We start from the raw sequence: 26,016 nt of genomic DNA on the forward strand, positions 1-26,016 counted from the left end.
AGCATTCAAATAAAGTATATAAATGAAGGAAGAAAGTATTTAATGCAAAGCATGTATATAATAACTTCAATGTAGAGGAAAAAATAATAGTGCACAAAAAATAAAAATCTGTCCATGGGCGTTTTACCTGTGTCATTAACTGTGAAGGGAGGAAGTTGTTGGTAATATCCTAGTATGTACTTTTACGCATCAATAAAAACACTGATTATACAGTATTTCTGTCAGGTCATGTTACACATTTATGCATGTGCCCCTAAATATTTTACACACATTCTAGCCTTTTGCTCTATTGCAATGACTACAAGTGCAGTTAAAGTGTCCAGGGGTGGAAATATCATTGTAGGGGTAAGTTGAAATACATTTACAACATTTTCCGCGTGATATATCCAAGCTTACTAGTAACATATTTTTTCTTGTTCATGTAATTCATGACATCACAATTCATACTGGTGACATATCACTTTTTACAAGTCACATTTTTTAAGTTTCAACTTGAGGTATAACAGATTGCCCCCCCCCCCCATAAAAAATCAGCCATTTCATAATTTTGTGTTTGAGGAGTCATGCTGAAATATTTTCCCAGCAATGATCATTTTGAAAGCTCTCCTGTACCAGCTGTAAAAGAAAGCATAAACAATAGGATTAAATGTTGAATTTAAATAAGCAAACCATGTGACTATCTCATACAGCACAGGCGGAGCAGAATTATTAATGACTGGATCAAGCAGGGTACACACAAAATAGGGGATCCAGCACGACAGGAATACCCCCATAACGATTGCAAGGGTCTTTGTGGCCTTTCTCTCCATGTGGCTCACTCTGGCTTCAGAGTGCACATCCTGACAGGCAGTGGTGTTAATAGCCCGAGCTTGCTTCTGTGCAATTCGGAAGATTTTATGGTAGATTGTGAGCATAATGATTCCTGGCACGTAAAAAGAGAGAACCGATGCTACAGTATTTACAACCTCAGTCTGGAAAATAAAACAGCCTCCCACACAATCAATGTATTTGTAGTAAAAATCTTCCATTCCCCTCATATTCAGCTCCATAAATATCATCCCAAATCCAATGATGGCAGACAGGTTCCAGCTGATCATAATCATAATGATGATGACAGTGGTGGTGATCTTACTGTGGTAGTGGAGGGGTTGGCAAACAGCGTAATATCGATCAATGGAAATGAAAGACAGGCTGAAAATAGAGACGTTGCACAGTGTTACATCTGTACTGGAGTGGATTTTACAGAAGAAGCTTCCAAAATACCAGCAGGTTTCAAGAGAGCGCACCAGGCTGGGGGGCATGACGATCGCCCCCACCAGGAAGTCAGCCACAGCCAGGGAGAGGACAAGGTAGTTGGTTGGCGTGTGAAGCTGTTTGAAGTGAGTGATGGCGATGATAACGAGAAGATTTCCACATACAGTGAGAAAAATTATGACAGTAATTAAGACGTATAGCAGGGCTCGAATTGTTGTTGGATAAACGGTCTTTGGGCACGACCTATTCAAGGACTCATAACAGAAGTATACATTTTCAGGTATCCCTGAATGGTTGAAATTCATCATTGTATGTGGTCAGATAAAATGGTTTTGATTCATACACCTATTGGGGAAAAAAGAGGCAACATGAAAATAATACAAATGAACTGACATATGGCGTATACACAGGCTCAGCAGTATTCTTTTTTTTTAATTATTTTATCATTATTTTGAATGATGCTAAGGCTTAACTTTACCAGTCAAATACTAATCAAATTTAGATTACTTAAAAACAACATTGTTTTTTTCCCTTTCTTCTTACCTTTTGTTTTGTATTTGAATAGTTTGATTTCCATTTAGATAAGAACCAGTGCAATTGAAGATATTCAGCAGTAGTACTCTGAGAAATATTAAGGCGTTCCCAGACCTCAGTCCGATGTCTTGTGGAAATGGCCAGCAGGAGTGGAGATGGCTCTCTTATATAGAGAATTTTAGCGGTACAAAAAAGTCACACTGTCCCATGACACCATGCCTAATTCCCTCTGCCTACAGGAGCTCCAGGCATTTCCTTATCATTTTGGCTACTCTTAAAACACTGCCGGCTCCATTAATTAAAGTCTCCTCAATTTTCAGTCTCTCTTCAGATCACCACAACGGCAAATGGAGACAAAATTGGGAGTGTTATTCCTGATTCCATACCCTCCTTTAATGCCCACAGCTCCAAAACAGACTTCTTTCATTTAGGCAATTTTGCAAGGCCTTTCTTACAGACAGATAAAGGCATGTTCAAATGCGTGCCAGGATCAACAAGAGGACCCTAGTCAACATAACTCACCCAAACCTCCATTTAGGCTCCACTGAAGTGGACTCCTTCTCTTTATTGGGAAGCATGTTATTTGAGACATTTATTTTCTTACTATTTACAATTTTACCTTACTAATTGTCTTTCTAGTTGCATTAAAGTTCTTACTAGTAATGTTAACTAACTTGTTAGAGGCGACTCTGTTCTCTACTAGTGAGGTATTTTATTTCACATGTGCTGTTTATTTTCTAACTAGTATCAGTTTCATTCACAGTTCACACATATTATGTTTTCACCCTTGCTAGTGATAACAATGTTCTCAATTGTGACAGTACATTTCTTTCTAGTGACATTTTTCTTACATGTTAAAATGATGATAACCCTCATTTGAATATGAGGGACTAAGCAAGAAAACCTTTTAATATTCTTTCAACATACCTCCGACTGTCTGAAGCAGTATGTAAAAAAAATGTTTTGCCTTTGAAGGTCGGCAGTGCGGCAGTGTAGCATAGTGGTTAAGGAGCAGGACTCGTAACCGAAAGGTTGCTGGTTCGATCCCCGCTGGGACACTGCTGCTGTACCCTTGGGCAAGGTACTTAACCCACAATTGCCTCTGTAAATATCCAGCTGTATAAATGGATAACATTGTAAAGAACTGTAACCTATGTAAGTTGCTTTGGATAAAAGCGTCTGCTAAATGAATAAATGTAAATGTAAGGTCTTTTGCATATTTTACCTTGTTGCCCATTCAGATATCTCAGGAATTATCCTTTTACATTACAATTGTGACATTTTGTACAGCTGGAGTGCAGCTAATCAGCTAATTTCATTGTTGCGACTCACACATGGCTTGTTCAGTTTAAGTAGCCCATTGTATAACTTATTCTTTTTGGAAGTGTGACCAACACAGGCAACTGCAATTCTCGATTGATGTTTTCGACTCATAGCCTACCACATTTAAAACCATACTGTAAGTATATGCAATGTATGTAATGTAATATAATATGCTAGATACGAAGACTGGAAAAAAAGTTTATATTAATAAAAATGTGCAATTTATTGAACTGGTGAGTGATGCCAATGGTTTGATTTCCATGGTATCATAAAGCACAGACAACATGATGACCTAAAAAATGAGTTTTGAAATTTGAAAAACAATTTCTTTTTCAATTGATGGGAGTTCTTGCTTTGACAGAGTATGCTAAAACTGCTTGTTTCAGATTGGTCAGCCTCTTCTTGGCAGTCTGCCATAGTTGGACCACCTGAAAATTATTTGCAGAAATTAACATACGCCCCCTTTTATGACACGCCCCCTCAAGTGTGACATTTCACATGTTGCTGTCAGTTTCTTACTAGTGACTATTTCAGAATCTAGACCTCTATTAAAACAAATATGGGTATCAAGCTAAAAAAACAGGTTAACAAAGGAAAACCAAAATACCTGATGGACCAGGAAAATTTTTTGGTTACTGTAAGAATGGTCAATGAGCCAGAACCACACAAAACTCTTCAGGACACTAAATAGCAACTTCTGCCAATCATACAGATACACTTATTGCCCCCTACATACAGTAAAGACCATGAGCTTTATAAAATGTACATTACACAGAAAATGCGCTTTCTAGGGGATAGAATGATGTGGAGTTTTGTATCATGTCACACTATACTTCATACATATACTCCACAGGTGGGAGTAATACTGATAGTGTTACATCCTGTTCCATAGGTGTCCCTTTTTTCATGTGACCGAAAATAGCATATATATGTTCATTACACCAACTAACAGGTGATGGAGACTGTGAGCATAAAAATGATTTAATTTAAAAAATGACGTGACAATATTTCTAGATCTAATTTACACCTTCGCGAGATTATGCAAAATAATTCATTAGTGTTCTACTTGATCCTTCTGTTTCATGTTTTTTTATATTTTTGAACATTGGAAGACTTACATTTTACCATTTAATTGACATAAATACCCCCAAAAGCATTCAAATAAAGCATATAAATGAAGGAAGAAAGTATTTAATGCAAAGCATGTATATAATAACTTCAATGTAGAGGAAAAAATAATAGTGCACAAAAAATAAAAATCTTTCCATGGGCGTTTTACCTGTGTCATTAACTGTGAAGGGAGGAAGTTGTTAGTAATATCCTAGTATGTACTTTTACGCATCAATAAAAACACTGATTATACAGTATTTCTGTCAGGTCATGTTACACATTTATGCATGTGCCCCTAAATATTTTACACACATTCTAGCCTTTTGCTCTATTGCAATGACTACAAATGCGATTAAAGTGTCCAGGGGTGGAAATATCATTGTAGGGGTAAGTTGAAATACATTTACAACATTTTCCGCGTGATATATCCAAGCTTACTAGTAACATATTTTTTCTTGTTCATGTAATTCATGACATCACAATTCATACTGGTGACATATCACTTTTTACAAGTCACATTTTTTAAGTTTCAACTTGAGGTATAACAGATTGCCCCCCCCCCCCCCCCCCATAAAAAATCAGCCATTTCATAATTTTGTGTTTGAGGAGTCATGCTGAAATATTTTCCCAGCAATGATCATTTTGAAAGCTCTCCTGTACCAGCTGTAAAAGAAAGCATAAACAATAGGATTAAATGTTGAATTTAAATAAGCAAACCATGTGACTATCTCATACAGCACAGGCGGAGCAGAATTATTAATGACTGGATCAAGCAGGGTACACACAAAATAGGGGATCCAGCACGACAGGAATACCCCCATAACGATTGCAAGGGTCTTTGTGGCCTTTCTCTCCATGTGGCTCACTCTGGCTTCAGAGTGCACATCCTGACAGGCAGTGGTGTTAATAGCCCGAGCTTGCTTCTGTGCAATTCGGAAGATTTTATGGTAGATTGTGAGCATAATGATTCCTGGCACGTAAAAAGAGAGAATGGGCGCTACAGTATTTACAACCTCAGTCTGGAAAATAAAACAGCCTCCCACACAATCAATGTATTTGTAGTAAAAATCTTCCATTCCCCTCATATTCAGCTCCATAAATGTCATCCCAAAGCCAATGATGGCAGACAGATTCCAGCTGATCATAATCATAATGATGATGACAGTGGTGGTGATCTTACTGTGGTAGTGGAGGGGTTGGCAAACAGCGTAATATCGATCAATGGAAATGAAAGACAGACTGAAAATAGAGACGTTGCACAGTGTTACATCTGTACTGGAGTGGATTTTACAGAAGAAGCTTCCAAAATACCAGCAGGTTTCAAGAGAGCGCACCAGGCTGGGGGGCATGACGATCGCCCCCACCAGGAAGTCAGCCACAGCCAGGGAGAGGACAAGGTAGTTGGTTGGCGTGTGAAGCTGTTTGAAGTGAGTGATGGCGATGATAACGAGAAGATTTCCACATACAGTGAGAAAAATTATGACAGTAATTAAGACGTATAGCAGGGCTCGAATTGTTGTTGGATAAACGGTCTTTGGGCACGACCTATTCAAGGACTCATAACAGAAGTATACATTTTCAGGTATCCCTGAATGGTTGAAATTCATCATTGTATGTGGTCAGATAAAATGGTTTTGATTCATACACCTATTGGGGAAAAAAGAGGCAACATGAAAATAATACAAATGAACTGACATATGGCGTATACACAGGCTCAGCAGTATTCTTTTTTTTTAATTATTTTATCATTATTTTGAATGATGCTAAGGCTTAACTTTACCAGTCAAATACTAATCAAATTTAGATTACTTAAAAACAACATTGTTTTTTTCCCTTTCTTCTTACCTTTTGTTTTGTATTTGAATAGTTTGATTTCCATTTAGATAAGAACCAGTGCAATTGAAGATATTCAGCAGTAGTACTCTGAGAAATATTAAGGCTTTCCCAGACCTCAGTCCGATGTCTTGTGGAAATGGCCAGCAGGAGTGGAGATGGCTCTCTTATATAGAGAATGTTAGCGGTACAAAAAAGTCACACTGTCCCATGACACCATGCCTAATTCCCTCTGCCTACAGGAGCTCCAGGCATTTCCTTATCATTCTGGCTACTCTTAAAACACTGCTGGCTCCATTAATTAAAGTCTCCTCAATTTTCAGGCTCTCTTCAGATCACCACAATGGCAAATGGAGACAAAATTAGGAATGTTATTCCTGATTCCATACTCTCCTTTAATGCCCACATCTCCAAAACAGACTTCATTTAGGCAATATTGCAAGGCCTTTCTTACAGACAGATAAAGTCATGTTCAAATGCGTGCCAGGATCAACAAGGAGACCCTAGTCAACATAACCCACCCAAACCCCAGTGGAATGATTCCAATTAGGTTCCACTGAAGTGGACTCCTTCTCATCGTGGCAGACACGACCCAGACTTGAACCTGCCATGTCTCGGCAGTAGGGATTGATACAAGTGCCTTAACTGACTGAGGTACTCTAAAGCCTCATTAAACACAGAATTTAAGTGGACTCAAACTGAATATGAGGGTAACTTTTAACTCCAGTTTTTTTTTTTTTTTTTTTTTGAGCAATCATCTCCACCTGCTGGCGGTTGCTCCCTTTATTTATTTATTTAATTTTTGTGGGAACACAAAAAATAGTCAGCACACTAAAGTTTCCAAGTAGTTTTTACTTTATTTGTATAAGTCGCACGGACAGTGCTGCGATCCTTGGGCTTTTAATCAGGACTTTTGTATGTAAATAATTAATAGAGCATTTGCATGACTGCAGAAGTTTTTGGAGAAACTGGACTTGTCTGTGCAGTCTGACTGGAATATTACCCTTGCCACATTTCCTCAAAATGTATGCTGCATTGAAACATAATTTGTGCAGCAAGTCTACGTTAGTCTAACATTAGTTTCAACATTAGTTAGATATACCAGCTAACCAAGATTGCTGGCTAGCTTGTAATATTATACTTATTTGTACTCATAGCCATCTTACTGAAGGTGATGTGGATGCTGGATGACACAATCAGATGTTGTTCAGCTGTATAAATGGGTAACGTAAAAATTGTAGCCTATGTAAGTCGCTCTGGATAAGAGTGTCTGCTAAATGACAATAATGTAATGTCATGTAAAAGGACTTTCTATAAAAGTGATACTAATTTTATGCCAATGTTAACTTGCTCACATGTTAGCCACCAGGGATTGGATATTACTTTGTTAAAGAGTGCTGGCTGCAGAAGAGCAATCAGTGAACTAGCTGTGTAAACTAATCTACCATTACTGATGCTAGACTAGCTAGCTCATGTGGGGAAAAAAACTTCAAGTAATTCAGCTGAATCAGCTTTTATTGTTTAAAACCATAAAGTGATTTATATTTAAATACCTAGATGTTATGGTTAAAGAAGATGGTTTACCGACTTCTTGAACATCCCTGTTTAGAGATATGCCTGGTCAAGATACAGACTAATTTATGACCAGCTGATTATCCCACATTGTTCCAAAAGATTTCATTAGTGAAGTAGTCAATTGGCAATTCATAAAATACATCTGTTTCTGCTTTGAAGACAATTGTTTGGAATTTACCTGCCAATAGCAGACTGAGATTTCATATTCATATCATATTCTATGCAACTTGTAGACTCTGTTGTAGTGTCACTGCTAAAATATGAAAGGTGATGATATTGTAATTATCTTTCTCTCTCTCTCTCTCTCTATATATATATATATATATATATATATATATATATATATATATATATATATATAAAAATTACAATGTTTTGATAATTACAATATCTGGCAAACAGTATTTACATCCACACCTTAAAATAATTAACCTCACAGCTTCATGAGCAACAAGAGAAATGTTATTATTATTACTGTTATTATAGTGGACTGGTGTATTGTCTTTCATGAAATCTGATCTAGTTAGAGAGAGCTATTTACACTGTCCTGAGAATAAACTATTTACGCAATATTCTGATTACTATCTATAACTATACATTGATCGAAGCAAAACCTTTAAACAAGTACATTTCAGTCTCCAGAAAATTTTGTTCTTGAGGAATGAGCTTGAAATATTTTACCTAAAATGATCATTCTGAATGCCTTCCTAAACCAGCTGTAAAAGAAAGCATAAACAATAGGATTAAATGTTGAATTGAAATAGCCAATCCACACAAGTGTATCAAATAACACAGGTGGAATGGAATAGTTAATGACTGGATCGATGATGTTGCATATGAAGAAGGGGGTCCAACATGACAGGAATACCCCCATAACAATCGCAAGAGTCTTTGTGGCCTTTCGCTCCATGTTGCTTGTTCTGGTTTCAGAGTGTGTATTCTGACAGGCAATGCTGTTAATGGATCGGACTTGCCTCTGCGCAATCTGGAAGATTTTCTGATAGATGACAAGCATTATGAACCCCGGGATGTAAAAAGAGAGAACAGATGACACTGAACTTGATGCTTCAGTCTGGAAGAGAATACAGCCTCCTACACAAGCAACAGCATCATAATAAAACTCCTCAATGCCCAAAATGTTCAGCTCCATAAATATCATCCCAAAACCAACAAAGGCAGACACACTCCAGCAGACCAGAACCATGATCATTATGACACCGGTAGTGATCTTGGTGTGATAGCGGAGGGGTTGGCAAACAGCGTAATATCGATCAATGGAGATGAAAGACAGATTTAAAATGGACGCAGTGCAAAGCATGACATCTGTGCTGGAGTGGATCTTACAAAACAAGTCTCCAAAATACCAGCAGGATTCAAGCGAGCGCACCATGCTGGGGGGCATGATGATCGCCCCCAAGAGGAGGTCGGCCACGGCCAGGGAGAGGACGAGGTAGTTAGTTGGCGTGTGAAGCTGTTTGAAGTGAGCGATGGTGATGATGACCAGAAGATTTCCAAATACAGTGAGAACAATGATGGCCACAAAGAAAGCGTACAGTGGAGCCCGTATCGCGGTTGGATAGACGGACCTCTGGCAAGATCTATTCACAGATTCGTAACAGAAGTGTTTGTTTTCAGTCATGCCAGTCTGACTGAAATTCATTCTTTGTTGTGTCTTTTTACCCAGTTTATCCTGTTCTTCGGTTCATCTCTGATTCCTCCCTGTTAAAGCAGAAGCTTTTTAAATCTTTTTAAATCTACAACTGAGAAAATAAAATGACTCATTTTGCTGTAAGGTGACATGCATATGGTGATATTCCACAAACATTTGTTTTGGACTGTGCAAAATCTTAAAAAGTTATAACAACAAAATAACAACAGTTTAAACTAAACTTTTCATTTATAACACACAGGTACCATAACGTTAGTAGAAGGTGTGTTTACAGTTTTGAGGGATACCAATATGGATACCGTCTTTCTACAAAATAATATAATGAAATTAATATAACTTACATACATTATTAATAATAATTATAATAAAAATAATAACAATAATAATAATAAAACATCTACACAGCACATTTCATACAATTGCAGCCCACGTGTACACAAAAAGACAAATACAAATGCAGACAATACAACATACATAAAATATGGGGACATAAAATAGGGATATAAACTAATACAATGAACGCATCGCTACAATTACATTGACCTTCTTCTTTAAAATACATATTTTATCTACTTAAATGCCTGATCTCTTAGACATACTGATTATATAAATATTGCTATTGTCGTATGGCTTCAGCCATTCTAAACATACAAAAATATCCATTCATGCATACACTAGAAAATCTTGTGTAAAAGGACAATGTGATTTCTCTCGAACCTTACCTGAGTCAGATGTCTGGTGTCCAGCAGGGCTGCAGCTGGTTCTGTTATGTGCTCCTGGTCCAACAAAGAAAAGTCCTGATTTCAGTTAGCCCTTACAGTGTACTCTAACTCGTCTCCTTTGGGATGCCTGCAGCCATGGCCTTTCCCATTGGTCAGCAAACCCCAGGACTGGTCATTAGTCCTTAAAGGTATGAGGTAAGCCTTAATTATGCTCAAGGGGCTTTCCTTTCTGCCCTGTCTGTCTTATTATTTTAGACATACATTACAAAAACAAAATACAGTATGTTAAGAATCTCATGTTTGTACCTGATAACACTAATTGAAAGGGCCTTGAGATACACATACCATGTGTGGAATTCGGACTTTGTATTGACAGTTGCATCTAGGCCTTTTATGACCGTATGTTTTACAGATTATCTTGATTTCTGTGGCATGAAGCATGGTAGCATGGAGTTCCCCAGTGGGCACGGTGAAGGGCCTAGTCCACCGTAATGCCTGAGCTCCAAGCAAAGAGCCAGATGATGGACAGATACGATGAGACTGCTAAACAGCTCAATCCTCAGCAACCCAACCCCACTGACCTGAGTACTTTTTTTTCCTGAAACTAAGGCACATATAGTATGGTTCCATTTTGAAAAGTAATATGATTTGAAAGCATTGTGATTTGTGGCCTTACTTCAACTTTCCTGTTTTTTTTTTTTTATTAAATTTGTTAACTATACAATTTACATAATACATAGTTTTGGTCAGGAATTTTCATGTTTATTTATACTGCATTTGCATGTTTATTTATTTGCATATTTGCTTAATCAGTATTGATATAAAGATATCAATTGATATAAAGTAACAGGTAGGCCGAAAGCAAGCCCTGGTCTATACGCATGTGTTCAGACACATTGTATCACAGACGACACATCTGTTGTTTAAGACACAATGTTGGCTCACAAAAGGAACAGCCACTCCAGTCCAAATGGTGCTCAAGAGCTATAATTATTTTTTAAAAAATCTATTTCACTCTTGAGAAAGGTGTTTGACTTCAGATTCATATTCATTTTTTAATTCAGATAATTTTTTTTATATTCATATAAATGATGTACCTATCAGTGTATTCACCAAGGTGCTGGGAGTTACGCTGTGAGTGTAAGGTGCTGTGGTGTGTGTGCTGTGTTACTGCGATGTACAGTGAAAAATTGGGAATGAGGGATAAAACGGCTATACATTATTGCGCAGAAAGCCATGTGATGTTCCTGTATGTGCCCTCTGATGTTTCTAATCACTGAATAGCTGTGCCCAGTAACCTCTGGGTATTAGCCTGATTGGAGTGTGCCCTTCCTTTTTATATTTTTTTTATTACCATGAATGTCCATGCAGTACGCTGTCAGTATTCAGGTACAAACATGAGTACGCGTGTACACACAAAAGAATTTTCATTATTAAAAGCCTGACTGAATCAAACTGCTTTGTGAAACTGAACATGTAAGCACAGATGATAAAGGAAATTCATTAAATATATTTGCTGTATTTGCATTTTTTTATGGAAAGAATGAAAATGAACCCAGTGTAGGATAGATATGCCTCCACGTTTGCAAGGCCTCGTAGGGTTGTTTCTACTTATGAAAGGTTTATTGAATTTCTTGATAAGCAGGGCATAATATTCTCAGCGTGATTGTGTGTACTTAAAGCAGAAGAGAAGCTGAACACGAAAATAAAAACAACAAATTAAATAATAATAAAATGCTAAAATATACATATGAAAAAACCCCAAGAATAAGTAATTGCACAATTAAACAGACACATACACAAGTTAGCGTGTATTATTTTATTCTGCAAATTCCATATATCTCACAACGCTTACATATGACTCCTTTTGTTATGACTATGCACAAGCAAGCAATAGAAAACCTATGGGTCAGTGAAGCAATCAGAGGTTTGCATCATCCGTACATTGTCCAAACCAGTGGTATGATGCAACCTTTCAGTCAACAGGCAGACTGATTGCAGGGGTATGAAGTATTCAGTTTTCATGCAATTCTTGATTCCCATTGTGGCCCTTTATGGAAGCCAAACATAATTGTTTGGCAACACATGTTGCCCGTGTTAATGTCAACTGGATCTGTTTAATTAACCTGCAGAGACAGCCCTGCAGACACCCGGATACAGGCGCCGTTTCGTCAGTGTTGTTGGTGGGTTAATGTGTGAACCAGAGGGCCCTGTTAACACCTTCATGCAAAGTTTGACTTTAATGATGACCCAGCTCTCCAGGCATCCTGGTTAATCAAAGGTGTGAAAACACACAATTATGCTAAATGATGTAATAGTGTGCTCAACAATAAACCTTTCGAGGAGTGGGCTGGGCAAATATTCTCAATATAGTCATGTAGTGTTTGGGGGGTTAGTGAAGCAACTGCAGTAATTATGAGCTGATGAAGTGAAGAGAAAATCTAATGAAAACAAGCTCATCAATGATGTCTAAAGGCCAGACACAATGTCACAGATATTCAGAGGTTTTATTAAAAAAATGAGAAGTATTGGTTAGGAGCAGATTAGGAGGGAAGAGCTGTTTCAGTGTTTACTACCGATTGTTGTAAATGATCTTTTACAGTAACTCACATTTCTAAGGCATCTCTGTGAATTTCTTGACAGAACAGCTGCTCTCCTTGTACTGGAGAGCAGGAAAGGAAAAAAAAAACTCACATTGTGGTAATGTTAAGAAAATGAAGCACCACAACAACCGAAGCAGTGAGGAGCCCCCCAAATAGGCCAGATTCACTATTCAAATGAAATTTGTTCTTAGCCATGAATAAATTTTAGGACTGGTCCAGACTGCTCGTGTAGTGTACTCAAGTACATGCTTGAGCAAAGTAATGGTTTTTTTGCCATTCCGATAAAATTGTACAACTGTCAGATTTATATGTGAACAAAATGGCCTTTCATAGCTCAAACACAAACACGCAACTCAGCTTAAAATGAACAAATAAATGTACTGAGTAACTAATCTATGCAATATGCTTATACTGTAATTAACCTACTTCCCAAATTGTAGTTAGGCCTGCAAATGTGGCATTTTGTAGGTGGCAGAGGTTATGTGCTGAAAAGTATGTTATTTAAGAATGTCAATCCTTACCCCCTAACACTCGCTACCTCTTGGAGTGGTTGTTTATTTTACGTGTAGTATTGCGATGTATTTTGAAGTGTGTGTTCTAGTGACTGATGTATCGTAGTGTACTTGGATTACATTGCCTAGTCAGGTTGCAGAAGTTAACTTGTGGTAGGGCTTAAATGGTGCTCTGGTCTTGGGAGTGTTGTTAGCCTGGTCCGACAGTGCTGCTCATTTATCGTAATGACACACTTATATTATATTGTGCTGGAAGTCACTCTGGAAAGTGAAATTTGGAAATTGAAAGTCATGAAATGTGTGCATTTGTAGGAACAAATTCCAGCTGAGAACAAATTGGTGAATTCCAAAATGTTCATCATTTTGATTGTGCGCACACTATGTGCATAAAATCATTTATACGCATGAGCAGCTGGCCCGCTCTCTTCAGTGGTGACATAAGACTTAAACACTTGTGTTCAATAACAGTCTGAAAGAAAGAGACTAAGCAGCATATCAGTTATTGTGATGGGTAATATTTCCAGTCCACTTGTTTCAGAAGTAGTGAGAAAGCAGGCCTTGTGGCTCTAACCTGTCCCCTGGTGCACACACATATTATCAGGCAAATCAGGTAAATCCACAGCATGAAAAACTGAAAATCTGAATGAAAAAACTAAATTAAAAATGAAAACAACCAGGCAGCTGTGAGTGAGGCCCAGCTGAAGGACACTGGGCAGCCTCTGAGACATCATACATTTCCTTCAGAGCAATCCTGGCTGTCTTTTATACAGTGTTGGCTCACAAAAGGAACAGCAACTCCAGTCCAAATGGTGCTAAAGAGCTATAATTATTTTTAAAAAATCTATTTCACTCTTGAGAAAGGTGTTTGACTTCAGATTCATATTCATTTTTTAATTCAGATAATTTTTTTATATTCATATAAATGATGTACCTATCAGTGTATTCACCAAGGTGCTGGGAGTTACGCTGTGAGTGTAAGGTGCTGTGGTGTGTGTGCTGTGTTACTGCGATGTACAGTGAAAAATTGGGAATGAGGGATAAAACGGCTATACATTATTGCGCAGAAAGCCATGTGATGTTCCTGTATGTGCCCTCTGATGTTTCTAATCACTGAATAGCTGTGCCCAGTAACCTCTGGGTATTAGCCTGATTGGAGTGTGCCCTTCCTTTTTATATTTTTTTTATTACCATGAATGTCCGTGCAGTACGCTGTCAGTATTCAGGTACAAACATGAGTACGCGTGTACACACAAAAGAATTTTCATTATTAAAAGCCTGACTGAATCAAACTGCTTTGTGAAACTGAACATATAAGCACAGATGATAAAGGAAATTCATTAAATATATTTGCTGTATTTGCATTCTTTTATGGAAAGAATGAAAATGAACCCAGTGTAGGATAGATATGCCCCCACGTTTGCAAGGCCTCGTAGGGTTGTTTCTACTTATGAAAGGTTTATTGAATTTCTTGATAAGCAGGGCATAATATTCTCAGCGTGATTGTGTGTACTTATAGCAGAAGAGAAGCTGAACACAAAAATAAAAACAACAAATTAAATAATAATAAAATGCTAAAATATACATATGAAAAAACCCCAAGAATAAGTAATTGCACAATTAAACAGACACATACACAAGTTAGCATGTATTATTTTATTCTGCAAATTCCATATATCTCACAACGCTTACATATGACTCCTTTTGTTATGACTATGCACAAGCAAGCAATAGAAAACCTATGGGTCAGTGAAGCAATCAGAGGTTTGCATCATCCGTACATTGTCCAAACCAGTGGTATGATGCAACCTTTCATTCAACAGGCAGACTGTTTACAGGGGTATTTCATGCAATTCTTGATTCCCATTGTGCCCCTTTATGGAAGCCAAACATAATTGTTTGGCAACACATGTTGCCCGGGTTAATGTCAACTGGATCTGTTTAATTAACCTGCAGAGACAGCCCTGCAGACACCCGGATACAGGCGCCGTTTCGTCAGTGTTGTTGGTGGGTTAATGTGTGAACCAGAGGGCCCTGTTAACACCTTCATGCAAAGTTTGACTTTAATGATGACCCAGCTCTCCAGGCATCCTGGTTAATCAAAGGTGTGAAAACACACAATTATGCTAAATGATGTAATAGTGTGCTCAACAATAAACCTTTGGGGGAGTGGGCTGGGCAAATATTCTCAATATAGTCATGTAGTGTTTGGGGGGTTAGTGAAGCAACTGCAGTAATTATGAGCTGATGAAGTGAAAAGAAAGTCTAATGAAAACAAGCTCATAGATGATGTCTAAAGGCCAGACACAATGCCAGAGATATTCAGAGGTTTTATTTTAAAAAAATGAGAAGTATTGGTTAGGAGCAGATTAGGAGGGAAGAGCTGTTTCAGTGTTTACTAACGATTGTTGTAAATGATCTTTTACAGTAACTCACATTTCTAAGGCATCTCTGTGAATTTCTTGACAGAACAGCTGCTCTCCTTGTACTGGAGAGCAGGAAAGGAAAAAAAAACTCACATTGTGGTAATGTTAAGAAAATGAAGCACCACAACAACCGAAGCAGTGAGGAGCCCCCCAAATAGGCCAGATTCACTATTCAAATGAAATTTGTTCTTAGCCATGGATAAATTTTAGGACTGGTCCAGACTGCTCGTGTAGTGTACTCAAGTACATGCTTGAGCAAAGTAATGGTTTTTTTGCCATTCCGATAAAATTGTACCGCTGTCAGATTTATATGTGAACAAAATGGCCTTTCATAGCTCAAACACAAACATGCAACTCAGCTTAAAATGAACAAATAAATGTACTGAGTAACTAATCTATGCAATATGCTTATACTGTAATTAACCTACTTCCCAAATTGTAATTAGGCCCGCAAATGTGGCATTTTGTAGGTGGCAGAGGTTATGTGCTGAAAAGTATGTTATTTAAGAATGTCAATCCTCACCCCCTAACACTCGCTACCTCTTGGATTTGATGTTTATTTTACGTGTAGTATTGCGATGTATTTTGAAGTGTGTGTACTGATACTGATGTATCGTAGTGTACTTGGATTACATTGCCTAGTCAGGTTGCAGAAGTTAACTTGTGGTAGGGCTTAAATGGTGCTCTGGTCTTGGGAGTGTTGTTAGCCTGGTCCGACAGTGCTGCTCATTTATCTTAATGACACACTTATATTATATTGTGCTGGAAGTCACTCTGGAAAGTGAAATTTGGAAATTGAAAGTCATGAAATGTGTGCATTTGTAGGAACAAATTCCAGCTGAGAACAAATTGGTGAATTCCAAAATGTTCATCATTTTGATTGTGCGCACACTATGTGCATAAAATCATTTATACGCATGAGCAGCTGGCCCGCTCTCTTCAGTGGTGACATAAGATTTAAACACTTGTGTTCAATAACAGTCTGAAAGAAAGAGACTAAGCAGCATATCAGTTATTGTGATGTGTAATATTTCCAGTCCACTTGTTTCAGAAGTAGTGAGAAAGCAGGCCTTGTGGCTCTAACCTGTCCCCTGGTGCACAAACATATTATCAGGCAAATCAGGTAAATCCACAGCATGAAAAGCTGAAAATCTGAATGAAAAAACTAAATTAAAAATGAAAACAACCAGGCAGCTGTGAGTGAGGCCCAGCTGAAGGACACTGGGCAGCCTCTGAGACATCATACATTTCCTTCAGAGCAATCCTGGCTGTCTTTTACACTGAGATCAAAGACAATCATCCCATAAGCAGATAAGATGGCGGGGACAAGCCACCTTGTGATAAGCTTGATAAGGATGAAGAAAGACATTATGATGATTTGTATATCAGCAGGTACAGGTACAGATGGCACAGTACCAGTTGATGGACATGAATGAAAGGAGGGAGATGGAGGAAGGACTCGGTGTGACACTGGTGCGGGTGTAAAGTTTGCACAGAAAGTTGCCTAGATACCAGTCCAGATAACAGCCTAGTACCAATGAAATCAAGTGTTGCTTTCCTGAAAAGAGCCTTCGAGGTGGCAACACATGTAATTGAGTGAACCACTATGCTGTCCAAGCCCAGCTGGTTAGAGACAGGATGTCAGCAAACATATTCACCAAAGCAAAAGTACAAAACAAAACAAAACAAAAAACAATTAGGTTGTTTGCTGAATTGGCTCCATGTTGATGGGATACTTGAACAGCCTGACATGCAGGGTGTGTAAAACTCATACCTCACTTTGCGGGAGTGTGGAAGCAGGTGAAAGGCAGAGACTAAGCAGATTGCTTGATTAAGGTGCACTAATGAGAGCACTTTAGCCAACAATGTTAAGATTGGGGTAGGGTGTACATTATCAGGGAAGAGCAAGAGAGGCTTCCATTGCCATGGAGTACAGCTCTAGTAATCAGATTTTTTGGGTTAGAACTTAATCCACACTTTCCTCACCTAGGTACAAACCAGGATGGAACTGTCCATCGCACCTGTGTCAAAATGCCACTGCACCCCAAATGCTCATAACCACTCCCAACATTCCTGTCCGCCATTTATCACCCTCCTTTACAGGGCAAAGCATAATGGGGATACATTCCATTATATTACTTTACATTATTGTCATTTAGCAGACACCCTTATGCAGAGTGACTTAAATACATATAGGTTACAAGTTTTATCCATGTATACACCGGTATGACAGGCATGAATGAGAGACCCATTGCGGCTGGCACTTTGATAAATGTGCTGATGTGGCGTTATCAGAAACCCATGGCAGGTGTTTCCAGTCTGTGCCATGTTCTGCATAAAGTTGGGCCCTTACATTGTAGGTAAACTAATAATCCTAGATGGTGATGTTCTATTCCCGTCATTAAACTATTTACGTTTATTTCAGTTTCTTTTCTAGTGTAAAGCCTTATTCATATTTGTGTGATGACGTCTCATGGCTGTAACAGGCACAGAGGGGATGGCGTACACTGATGTGAGTAAGAGTAAGACTTTTTTTTTTTCTCTGGACTGTGGGCATAAATAGTAGAGACACCTCTCTTCCTGGCAGGTGACATCTGACCGAGGTATGGTGGAATACTAGTCTTCTTTTGTGTTGTGATTCAAAAAAGTTACTTTGAATATTGACTTTTAAAACATTCATGTTTATAGAATGGAAGATCACATTAATAAGCACAAATGTGTTGAGAGATGGGGTAAAGAGCTTTAATAACCTTTGACTCTAGCACTTGATGTAGCATAATTTAGGAAAGCATTTTAACTTCAGTTATTTAGTACTTGTCATGGGCGGGACAGAGGGTAATTTACAAAGACAAAATACACACAGTTGAAGTTGTACTCTGCTGGAAGGTTCGGTCATCCAAATGAAATATTCAAGTCTTCCATTTCACAAACTATTAATTTGGTCTGTGTCTGATCAGGTGCATCATCTTATATATTTATGAATCATTAAGTTGTTGGAAGGAGTAAGCAGTTTTACCGAAGCACTCCAAAACGGATGGTATGTTTCCATGGAAGAACATTTGCTGCTATTGTATATACAGTTGGTGGGTCTGACCTAAACTTGTTCATGTGACCTCTGCTGTAGTGAAGTACTCCTTCCTCTATCCTCTATGTTTACTTTTTTATAGTGTAAGTATGCTGTTAATAAGGATAATTAATTGGACGTTTTTATTATTTTGGTTGTTTAAACATTTTGTATTTTCTGTTCTTTTTTACAGGGTGATTCCAGTTAACTGTCATTACTGTTCTTCTGTTCTCTGCTTAAGTTAAGCCTAAATTCAGTATAAAAGTGATCAAGGTTTGTCAAGTGATCCAATCAATCAATTCATTTGGTTTAATCCTTTCACACAGATTTGCTAGCTGAAGAACCTTCCTTCATCCATGCCTGTTTTATTCTCAAAACAAACTACAGTGCACTGCGGTTGCAAGAATTATATAAGAAGCAACTGCATTTAATGATTGGGATTGACACTGGGACAGAGCCAATCCAGCTGTTGGGTTCCTTCATTCAAGTTTCATGGCGAAAGCCTTGAGCATGTCAAAATGGCAACCTATAGCTTGCCTTAACTGCCATGTGGACTACATCTTCTCTGTCACTGCATGTAGCCTACAAGTCTTTGATGCTACACACACCAGGGCCAATTTTATTAGTTCTTAAACACAGTGCAGATTAATCTACTGATCAATAAGTCAACTATTAGGAATAAAAAAAAAAGAAATTCAGCAAACTCATTTTTTAATGAGACTCCCCATGGCACAGGTGAAAGTGAATGAACAAAAAAAATATTCTTCTTAGCAAGAGAAGTAGACTTATTTTTGCCCACTGCCCATTTATCCTTCTTTTTATGACTCACATATGCTTGTTTTCCAGATGTCCTGATTTCGTGTGTTTTTTTTTATTTCACAGGGACGTCTTTGACCGCATAACAGCCTTAAACAAACTCCAGATGGAGGGCATTTCAAAATGCATACAGTAGCTCTCATGTCTTTTTTATTGGAAGATTTGACATTACAGATCTTTTATGATTTGTATTTATTGATGTATAAGTGACCTTTTATTTGCTTCTGAATTAACTGCAAAGCCTTTAGGTTGTGATATTCAAAATGAACTTCAGCCAAACTGGCATTGATGAAAATGCACATTTCTGCTACGAGACCCCTGGTTCTTGCCCGAAGATCATCTACCCATTAGCCCTTCTGTACACAATGTACATTTTCTTTGTGGTTGCCAGTTTGCTAACCATATGTGGAAATCTTCTGGTCATAATTACCATCAGTTACTTCAGACACCTTCACACGCCAACCAACTACCTCATCCTCTCCCTGGCGGTGGCTGACCTCCTGGTCGGGGGGATCGTCATGCCCCCAGGCATGGTGCGATCGCTTGAAACCTGCTGGTATTTCGGAGACTTCTTTTGTAAATTCCACGCCAGTGCAGACTTCTCGCTCTGCAATACGTCGGTTTTACACCTCACCTTAATTTCCGTGGATCGATATTATGCTGTCTGTCAGCCACTCCGGTACCAGAACAAGATCACAACCAGTAGCACAATGATTATGATCGTGGCTGCCTGGAGCCTGGGAACACTGTTTGGGTTCGGAATGATATTTCTGGAGTTAAACATAAAGGGCATCGAAGACTGGTATTTTGGATCCGTTGTTTGTGACGGAGGCTGTTATGCAGTGCAGAGCATGACATCGTGTCTTGTATATACCTTCGGGTTTTTTTACATTCCAATGCTAGTCATTTTTGGCTTCTATACAAAAATATTCCTGGTGGCACAAAAGCAGGTCCAGTCAATTCACAGCATGGCCCATCAGAATGTGAACTCTCAAAATAAAATTATATCTTCAAACAAGATGGATCAGAAGGCAACAAAAACCCTTACACTAATTGTAGGGATATTCTTAGTATGCTGGACACCATTTTATTTGACTAATTTTGTTGCTTCATGTATTCAGTATAATATTCCATCCTTATTGTATGAAATTTTTATGTGGATTGGCTATTTAAACTCTCTCTTTAATCCTATTATTTATGTTTTCTTTTATAGTTGGTTTAGGACACAAATCCAAAAATTATTTGGCAAAATATTTAATCATGTAAGACTGTTTACAAGTTGGTTGTAATTGGTAGCATAGTGATGAAAAGGATGTGGTGGATGAATCAGTCTCAGCTACAGAACATAAAATAGTGCAGCAGACCTCAGAATTTTCCCTGTTAGCCTGGGTTTTCTGTTATTTGGATTTCCTCTGGACAATGTACAGAGTCATTCTTGATTGTAAAAATGCGCTATAACAAATCCAGACTTGATTGATTGATGAGTGATCGTGTGTGTGCGTGCATGCATGCGTGCGTGCGTGCGTGTGTGTGTGGGCGACAGTGTAGCATAGTGGTAAGGAGCAGGACTCGCAACCAAAAGGTTGCTAGTTCAATTCCCTGCTAGGGCACTGCTGCTGTACCCTTGGGCTGGGTGCTTAATTGCCTCAGTAAACATCCAGCTGTATAAGTGGTAACATGTAAAAAAACATTGTAACCTATGTAAGTCGCTCTGGGTAAGAGCATCTGCTAAATGCCAATAATGTAATGATTGAATTCCAAGTGCCATTGTCCATCGAGTTTTGCTTCAATTGGCTCATCTAATCCCAGGAAGCGGCCGCCATATCCCTGACAGTAGCAGACTTTGCTGGACTTTGAAGGCCGTAAACTGGCGTCATCTCACTGTGTTCACATCGTTTATGAAAATGCCACAAGTAAAGTCCCACAACGGCCATGCAGTGCATGCAATTCACATGAATGAATATTTATACACTACATTATATAAGTATATAAATATGTAAACATTTACACTGTAGTCATATCTTCTGAATATTTGAATGAATGTCATATTTATCTTGACTCATACTTATCTGCCTTCTTTGATTGCATTTAATTGAATTTCTCATTTTATATCTGAATGCCTCTATCATTCAAAAGAAATAATTGGTTTTTGTAGTGGCTCCTCGGAGCTAGTTGACAATGCCACCACCTATGTTATGGAAGAATGAGTTCCAGCTTTTGGGAAGAAAAAAAAAACAAAGCTTTCATTCTGAAAAGCAACAGACTTACTGACCAAGGTCCATTCACATGGGGACAGGAGCTTCTACAACAGGTCACGCCCACATATACAGACAGGGCAGATAATTCACAGTTTTGATGGAGAAATAACTAGAAATTGTGAATCACAGAGCGCTTTCAGCATGCAAGAAAAGAACACACCAAGTATTTCACAATAAAACATCATAAAAGGCCCACACCAATACATGTTTTTCCAAACAGGTAGAGAGAGAATAGATAAATGTTGGGAAGTGATTTCAAACCTGCTATTAAAGACTATTTTAATTCTGCAAAGCCCTTTACAACCAGTATGTTGCTAGGGGGTAAAACGTGTCTACAGCATTGAGAAACAAGCATAACTAAAAGAACAGTCGTTGGTGTCACTTGAGCATGGCCTTGTAAGAACAGTTGCATCTGAAAATACAATGGACAAAGCCCTCTTTAGCCATTAGTTGCTTTTGCCCTCATGCAAGTTACAAACAATGAAGGTGAAACAGTCGCACAAAAAAACAGCAATTTGTTGTTAGCACCTCCAAAGGAGATTTATTTGTAGACAAACTTTCATTTTTACAGGAAAGTTTTAAGGAAAGCACATTCATAGAATTACTAGTGAATCTAAAAGTGGAGCAGACAGACATGTTGTTAGTGACATCTGTATTGATACAATATTAATACATATATCCAATAATCACTTGTGCCGATTTAAAAATGTAAAGTAAGTGTGCCAACCACAGGCTTATCTCTGAGTGTCCAAGGCTGTCAGGAATGTAGCTGCTGCTTCCCTGCTTGGCCACCAGATGGCCACATAACTTCTCTGTTCTCTGTGTCTTATTTTGTTAATGTCTTTCACCTGATTGGTTATTATTTACACCTGTTCTCTCTGTTATTTAACCCCTGTCCTTTGTATAGTCTTGAGTTGCCATGCTTAGTGTGTGGTTTTTTGTTTTTTTTTTTCTTTCATCATCATCAGTCTGGTCCAGTAAAGTTAACTTTATTTTCTTTGAACCAAACCTCTTGTGTCTTTCCACTTTTGGGTTCACTCTGCTCCTTGTCACAAAAGGCTGGGTTTATTTGCTTTGTGTCTTTGTTTTAATTTTAAGTTTGTTCCTTCTGTTCTGTTTTGTGAGAAGCATTAGCCAGCTTCCTCATGCAAAGTGCCACCAGGTCAACTACGGTCCTGCCTGCTACATTTAAAATGCTGCAGAATGCACTTACTATTTAATGCTGTGTCTGGTTACTCAAACTTCCCTACAGCATGTTTTGTGAAAACAAGCTGCTACACATAAGCAGGAAGCACTCTGGAAAAACTTCCCCTTCTGTATCTAAGACTCAAACATCGATTTGAGGACAAGTTGGATAACTAAATGTAACTGCTGTTTAAATGCAGTATGTAACCACAGGATCTAACAATGATTCAGTGGTGTATTTCTCAGGTTATCTACATTATGCTGTCAAATGGCTGGCTTTGGTCACATTCAAGGGTTTACTTCTAGCCAGTTTTTTTTTTTTTTTTTTTCATGGCAGTGCTCCCCAGAGGCAACTTGATTACTGTTGACCACAGTGTGACCTTTAATAGTAAAGCCAAGCCGTCAGCAGCAGCTGCTCCTGTTCCATGCGTGCCAGGGCCTTGTTATGTGATCCACCTCCCCAGTGACATCACATTGTAATATTTACTGAGTTGTCAAGCAGTGAGTTGGGCAGTGATTTCAACCTGGGGCCCAATGGAGTCTGGGTATAACTGAAAGTTATGCTGTTGTCAAGTATGCCCAGGCTTCACTGCTTGCTTGCTTTTCAATTTTTTTAATTTTCTACGCAGCTGACTTAGGGAGGACTGTGATGAGTCCTCACAGTGCTGGTCGTCCCCTAAAGCAATGATCCTCAATCCTGCTCCTGGGGGCCCACTGTGCTGCATATCTTCTATCTATCCTTGCTCTACCTACCTGACTGAACTCATCAGTGGCATTTTTGATTAGCTGAGCACACCTGACTTAATCAAGAGCATGTTAATCACACTAATCAGGTGTGTCTGGAGCAAGGATAGATGGAAGATATGCAGGACAGTGGGTCTCCAGGAGTAGGACTGAGAAACACTGTACTAAAGGGTATTAGTAAATTGATTGTATGAACAAGCCCTCAGTTTCCATGTTCATTCCGGTAATTTCCCTCTCCTTCTCCAGTACCCTCTCAAGCATTTTGTTGACTCCCAACTTAGAGATGCGCCATGGACCAGAATATTAAGTGGGAGACCAAGCTACTCCTGTGTCCAATGTCATCTGTCACTTTTTTGGGTGCTTCAGACCTGCTGCCATCTTTCCTCTCACTGCCATCACATTGGTAATTTCCTGGTGTTGAGTGACCCTATTGCCACTAGGGGGCAGGTAAGATACAGAAGTTTCTCAACATGGGTGAAAAACATAACAGGGTGTAGTGCAGTGCATGAACTTGTTTTAACTGTTCGGATGGCAGAAGTACACTGCACTACCCTAAATTTGTCATGTCAGCACCATCGGCAAAAAAAGCAGCTTATTCCAGTTTGAAATTTTCATTGTGCTAGCACTTTGCAGGAGGACTGTGGGGGTGGGTGATGGATGGTGGTCAAAAAAGCATAGGGAGTGGTTGTGAATGTTCTGGGTGCAATATTTTGGCACAAAAAACCAAAAGGTATGTATGGCGTTATATATGGCACATGTCTGTGTTTCTGTAGTGAGCCAGGGCTTCTGAGGAAGGCCTGAGTTTAACTGAACCCTGATCTTCCACTCCACTATGCTAAACAGGCAAATTAACATTGCCACATATCAAATTTATAGGGCACAGTGTTTTGCATTTACCCCACAGCATTCCCCCAAAATGCAGAGTTTCATTTGTTATAATCCTGAACTATTGGGTAGGCTGCTGTCCCAGTGGACTGTGGACACAATATGTCAGGGGTATGTCTGATCTGGTACACCTGCCCCATACAGCTGAGATGACTTTCTCTACCAAAAGTTTCTCAACCACTTTTGGCAGTATCCCAGGGTGTACCACTGCCTAATATCTGTACAGCTGCCACCTGGGCAATGCACACTACATTTACATGGTTCTGTCTTTTCCATTTAGGGCGACAAGTAATGGAGTTGATTCAGGTGACAAATAAGCCATGTCGCCTGTATTTTTAAACAGCAAAAAAGCCTGTATAAAATAAATAGCAGTAATGAAGTATATTGTAATTTTTAAACAGATGAAATATATCCTAGTCTAATAATGATTCAATGAAATCAACCAACATTACACATTTCTCAAATTATAAATTTACTTTAAGTGTCACAACTATTTTCACCCCTGATTTCAGTTGTTTGTGGAGCCTCCCCTTGCAAGGATAATGGCACTGAGCATTTTTCTCCAATGTTTTTAGGAGGGGAACACATTGGGATGGAGCTTTCACCATTCCTCCAGAATCTTTTCAGATCCTTTACCCTTTGGTCTGTGTTGAAAACACAGGTTTCCAGTGGGGTTCAAGTCCACAGATGGTCATTGCAAAATCTCTGGTCATGTAAGCATTTGTGGATTTTGGTGTGTGCTTGGTGCTATTGTCTTGTACAGCATACAGTTGGAGTCAAAATGTGTTGGTACCTGGTAGAGTTCATAATACTGTTGACCTTAAAAAGGACCCCAGGAGCAGTGGGCACAAAACAGCCCAAAAGCATCAAATGCTCTTTGTATGGCCAAAGAGCTTTATTTTGTTTCATTAAACCATAGCACCGAGTTCCAGTCCAAGTGCCAATACCGTCTCGCAAACTCCAGGTGCTTCCGTTTATTGATTGCTCTCAACAAAGGCCGGCAACCTCTCCAAATAGCCTGTCGGTATGGAGGTGGTGTCTGTTTGTAGCTTTGGAAGCTTGGTTACCCCAAGCTGTAACTGAGTGCTGTAGGGGGGCGGTGTGGCGTAGTGGTGAGGAGCAGTCCTCATAACCGAAAGGTTGCTGGTTCAGTTCCCCGCTGGAGCACTGCCATTGTACCCTTGTGCAAGGCACTTTAGAATTGTCTCAGTTAATATCCAGCTGTATAAATGGATGCCATGTAAAACTGTAACCTATGTAAGTCGCTCTGGATAAGAGCATCTGCTAAATGACAATGTAATGTAATGTTCTGTAATTCTTCTGCTGTGGCCCTTGGATTTTTTCTTTGTCTCCCAAACAATCTTCCTCATTGTGTGCAGGGGACAAGATACACTTTACCAGGCATCCTTACTACTGTTCCAGTGGTTTTGAACTTCTTAGTTATTCCTCTAATAGGAATTGGTGTATTTAGGTTTATTTTTTGTACCCACTGCCTAATTTATGAAG

General features: G+C 38.8%; 4 protein-coding genes across 4 annotated transcripts; 1 reads left to right on the plus strand and 3 right to left on the minus strand.

Moving 5' to 3' along the window:
• Positions 1 to 557: 557 nt before the first annotated feature.
• Positions 558 to 1,559, minus strand: LOC118792372 (trace amine-associated receptor 1-like; the record flags this gene model as incomplete). Its single annotated transcript, XM_036550209.1, has 2 exons — positions 1,244 to 1,559; positions 558 to 1,171 (listed from the first exon to the last, which is right to left on the minus strand). Coding segments are annotated over exons 1-2 (930 nt in total), but the record flags the coding sequence as incomplete, so codon positions are not given.
• A 3,267-nt stretch (positions 1,560 to 4,826) lies between these two features.
• LOC118792373 (trace amine-associated receptor 1-like) lies at positions 4,827 to 5,828 on the minus strand (the record flags this gene model as incomplete). Its single annotated transcript, XM_036550210.1, has 2 exons — positions 5,513 to 5,828; positions 4,827 to 5,440 (listed from the first exon to the last, which is right to left on the minus strand). Coding segments are annotated over exons 1-2 (930 nt in total), but the record flags the coding sequence as incomplete, so codon positions are not given.
• A 2,432-nt stretch (positions 5,829 to 8,260) lies between these two features.
• LOC118792254 (trace amine-associated receptor 1-like) lies at positions 8,261 to 9,289 on the minus strand. Its single transcript, XM_036550058.1, has one exon. The coding sequence runs from the start codon at positions 9,287 to 9,289 to the stop codon at positions 8,261 to 8,263; it is 1,029 nt and encodes a 342-aa protein (XP_036405951.1).
• A 10,406-nt stretch (positions 9,290 to 19,695) lies between these two features.
• Positions 19,696 to 21,295, plus strand: LOC118792374 (trace amine-associated receptor 1-like). The gene is made up of 2 exons (XM_036550211.1): positions 19,696 to 20,700; positions 21,248 to 21,295. The coding sequence occupies exons 1-2, from the start codon at positions 19,702 to 19,704 to the stop codon at positions 21,293 to 21,295; spliced, it is 1,047 nt and encodes a 348-aa protein (XP_036406104.1). The 5' UTR covers positions 19,696 to 19,701.
• The last annotated feature ends 4,721 nt before the right edge of the window (positions 21,296 to 26,016 follow it).

Source organism: Megalops cyprinoides, chromosome 17 (assembly GCF_013368585.1).
Source record: "Megalops cyprinoides isolate fMegCyp1 chromosome 17, fMegCyp1.pri, whole genome shotgun sequence".
Taxonomy (NCBI): Eukaryota; Metazoa; Chordata; class Actinopteri; order Elopiformes; family Megalopidae; genus Megalops; species Megalops cyprinoides.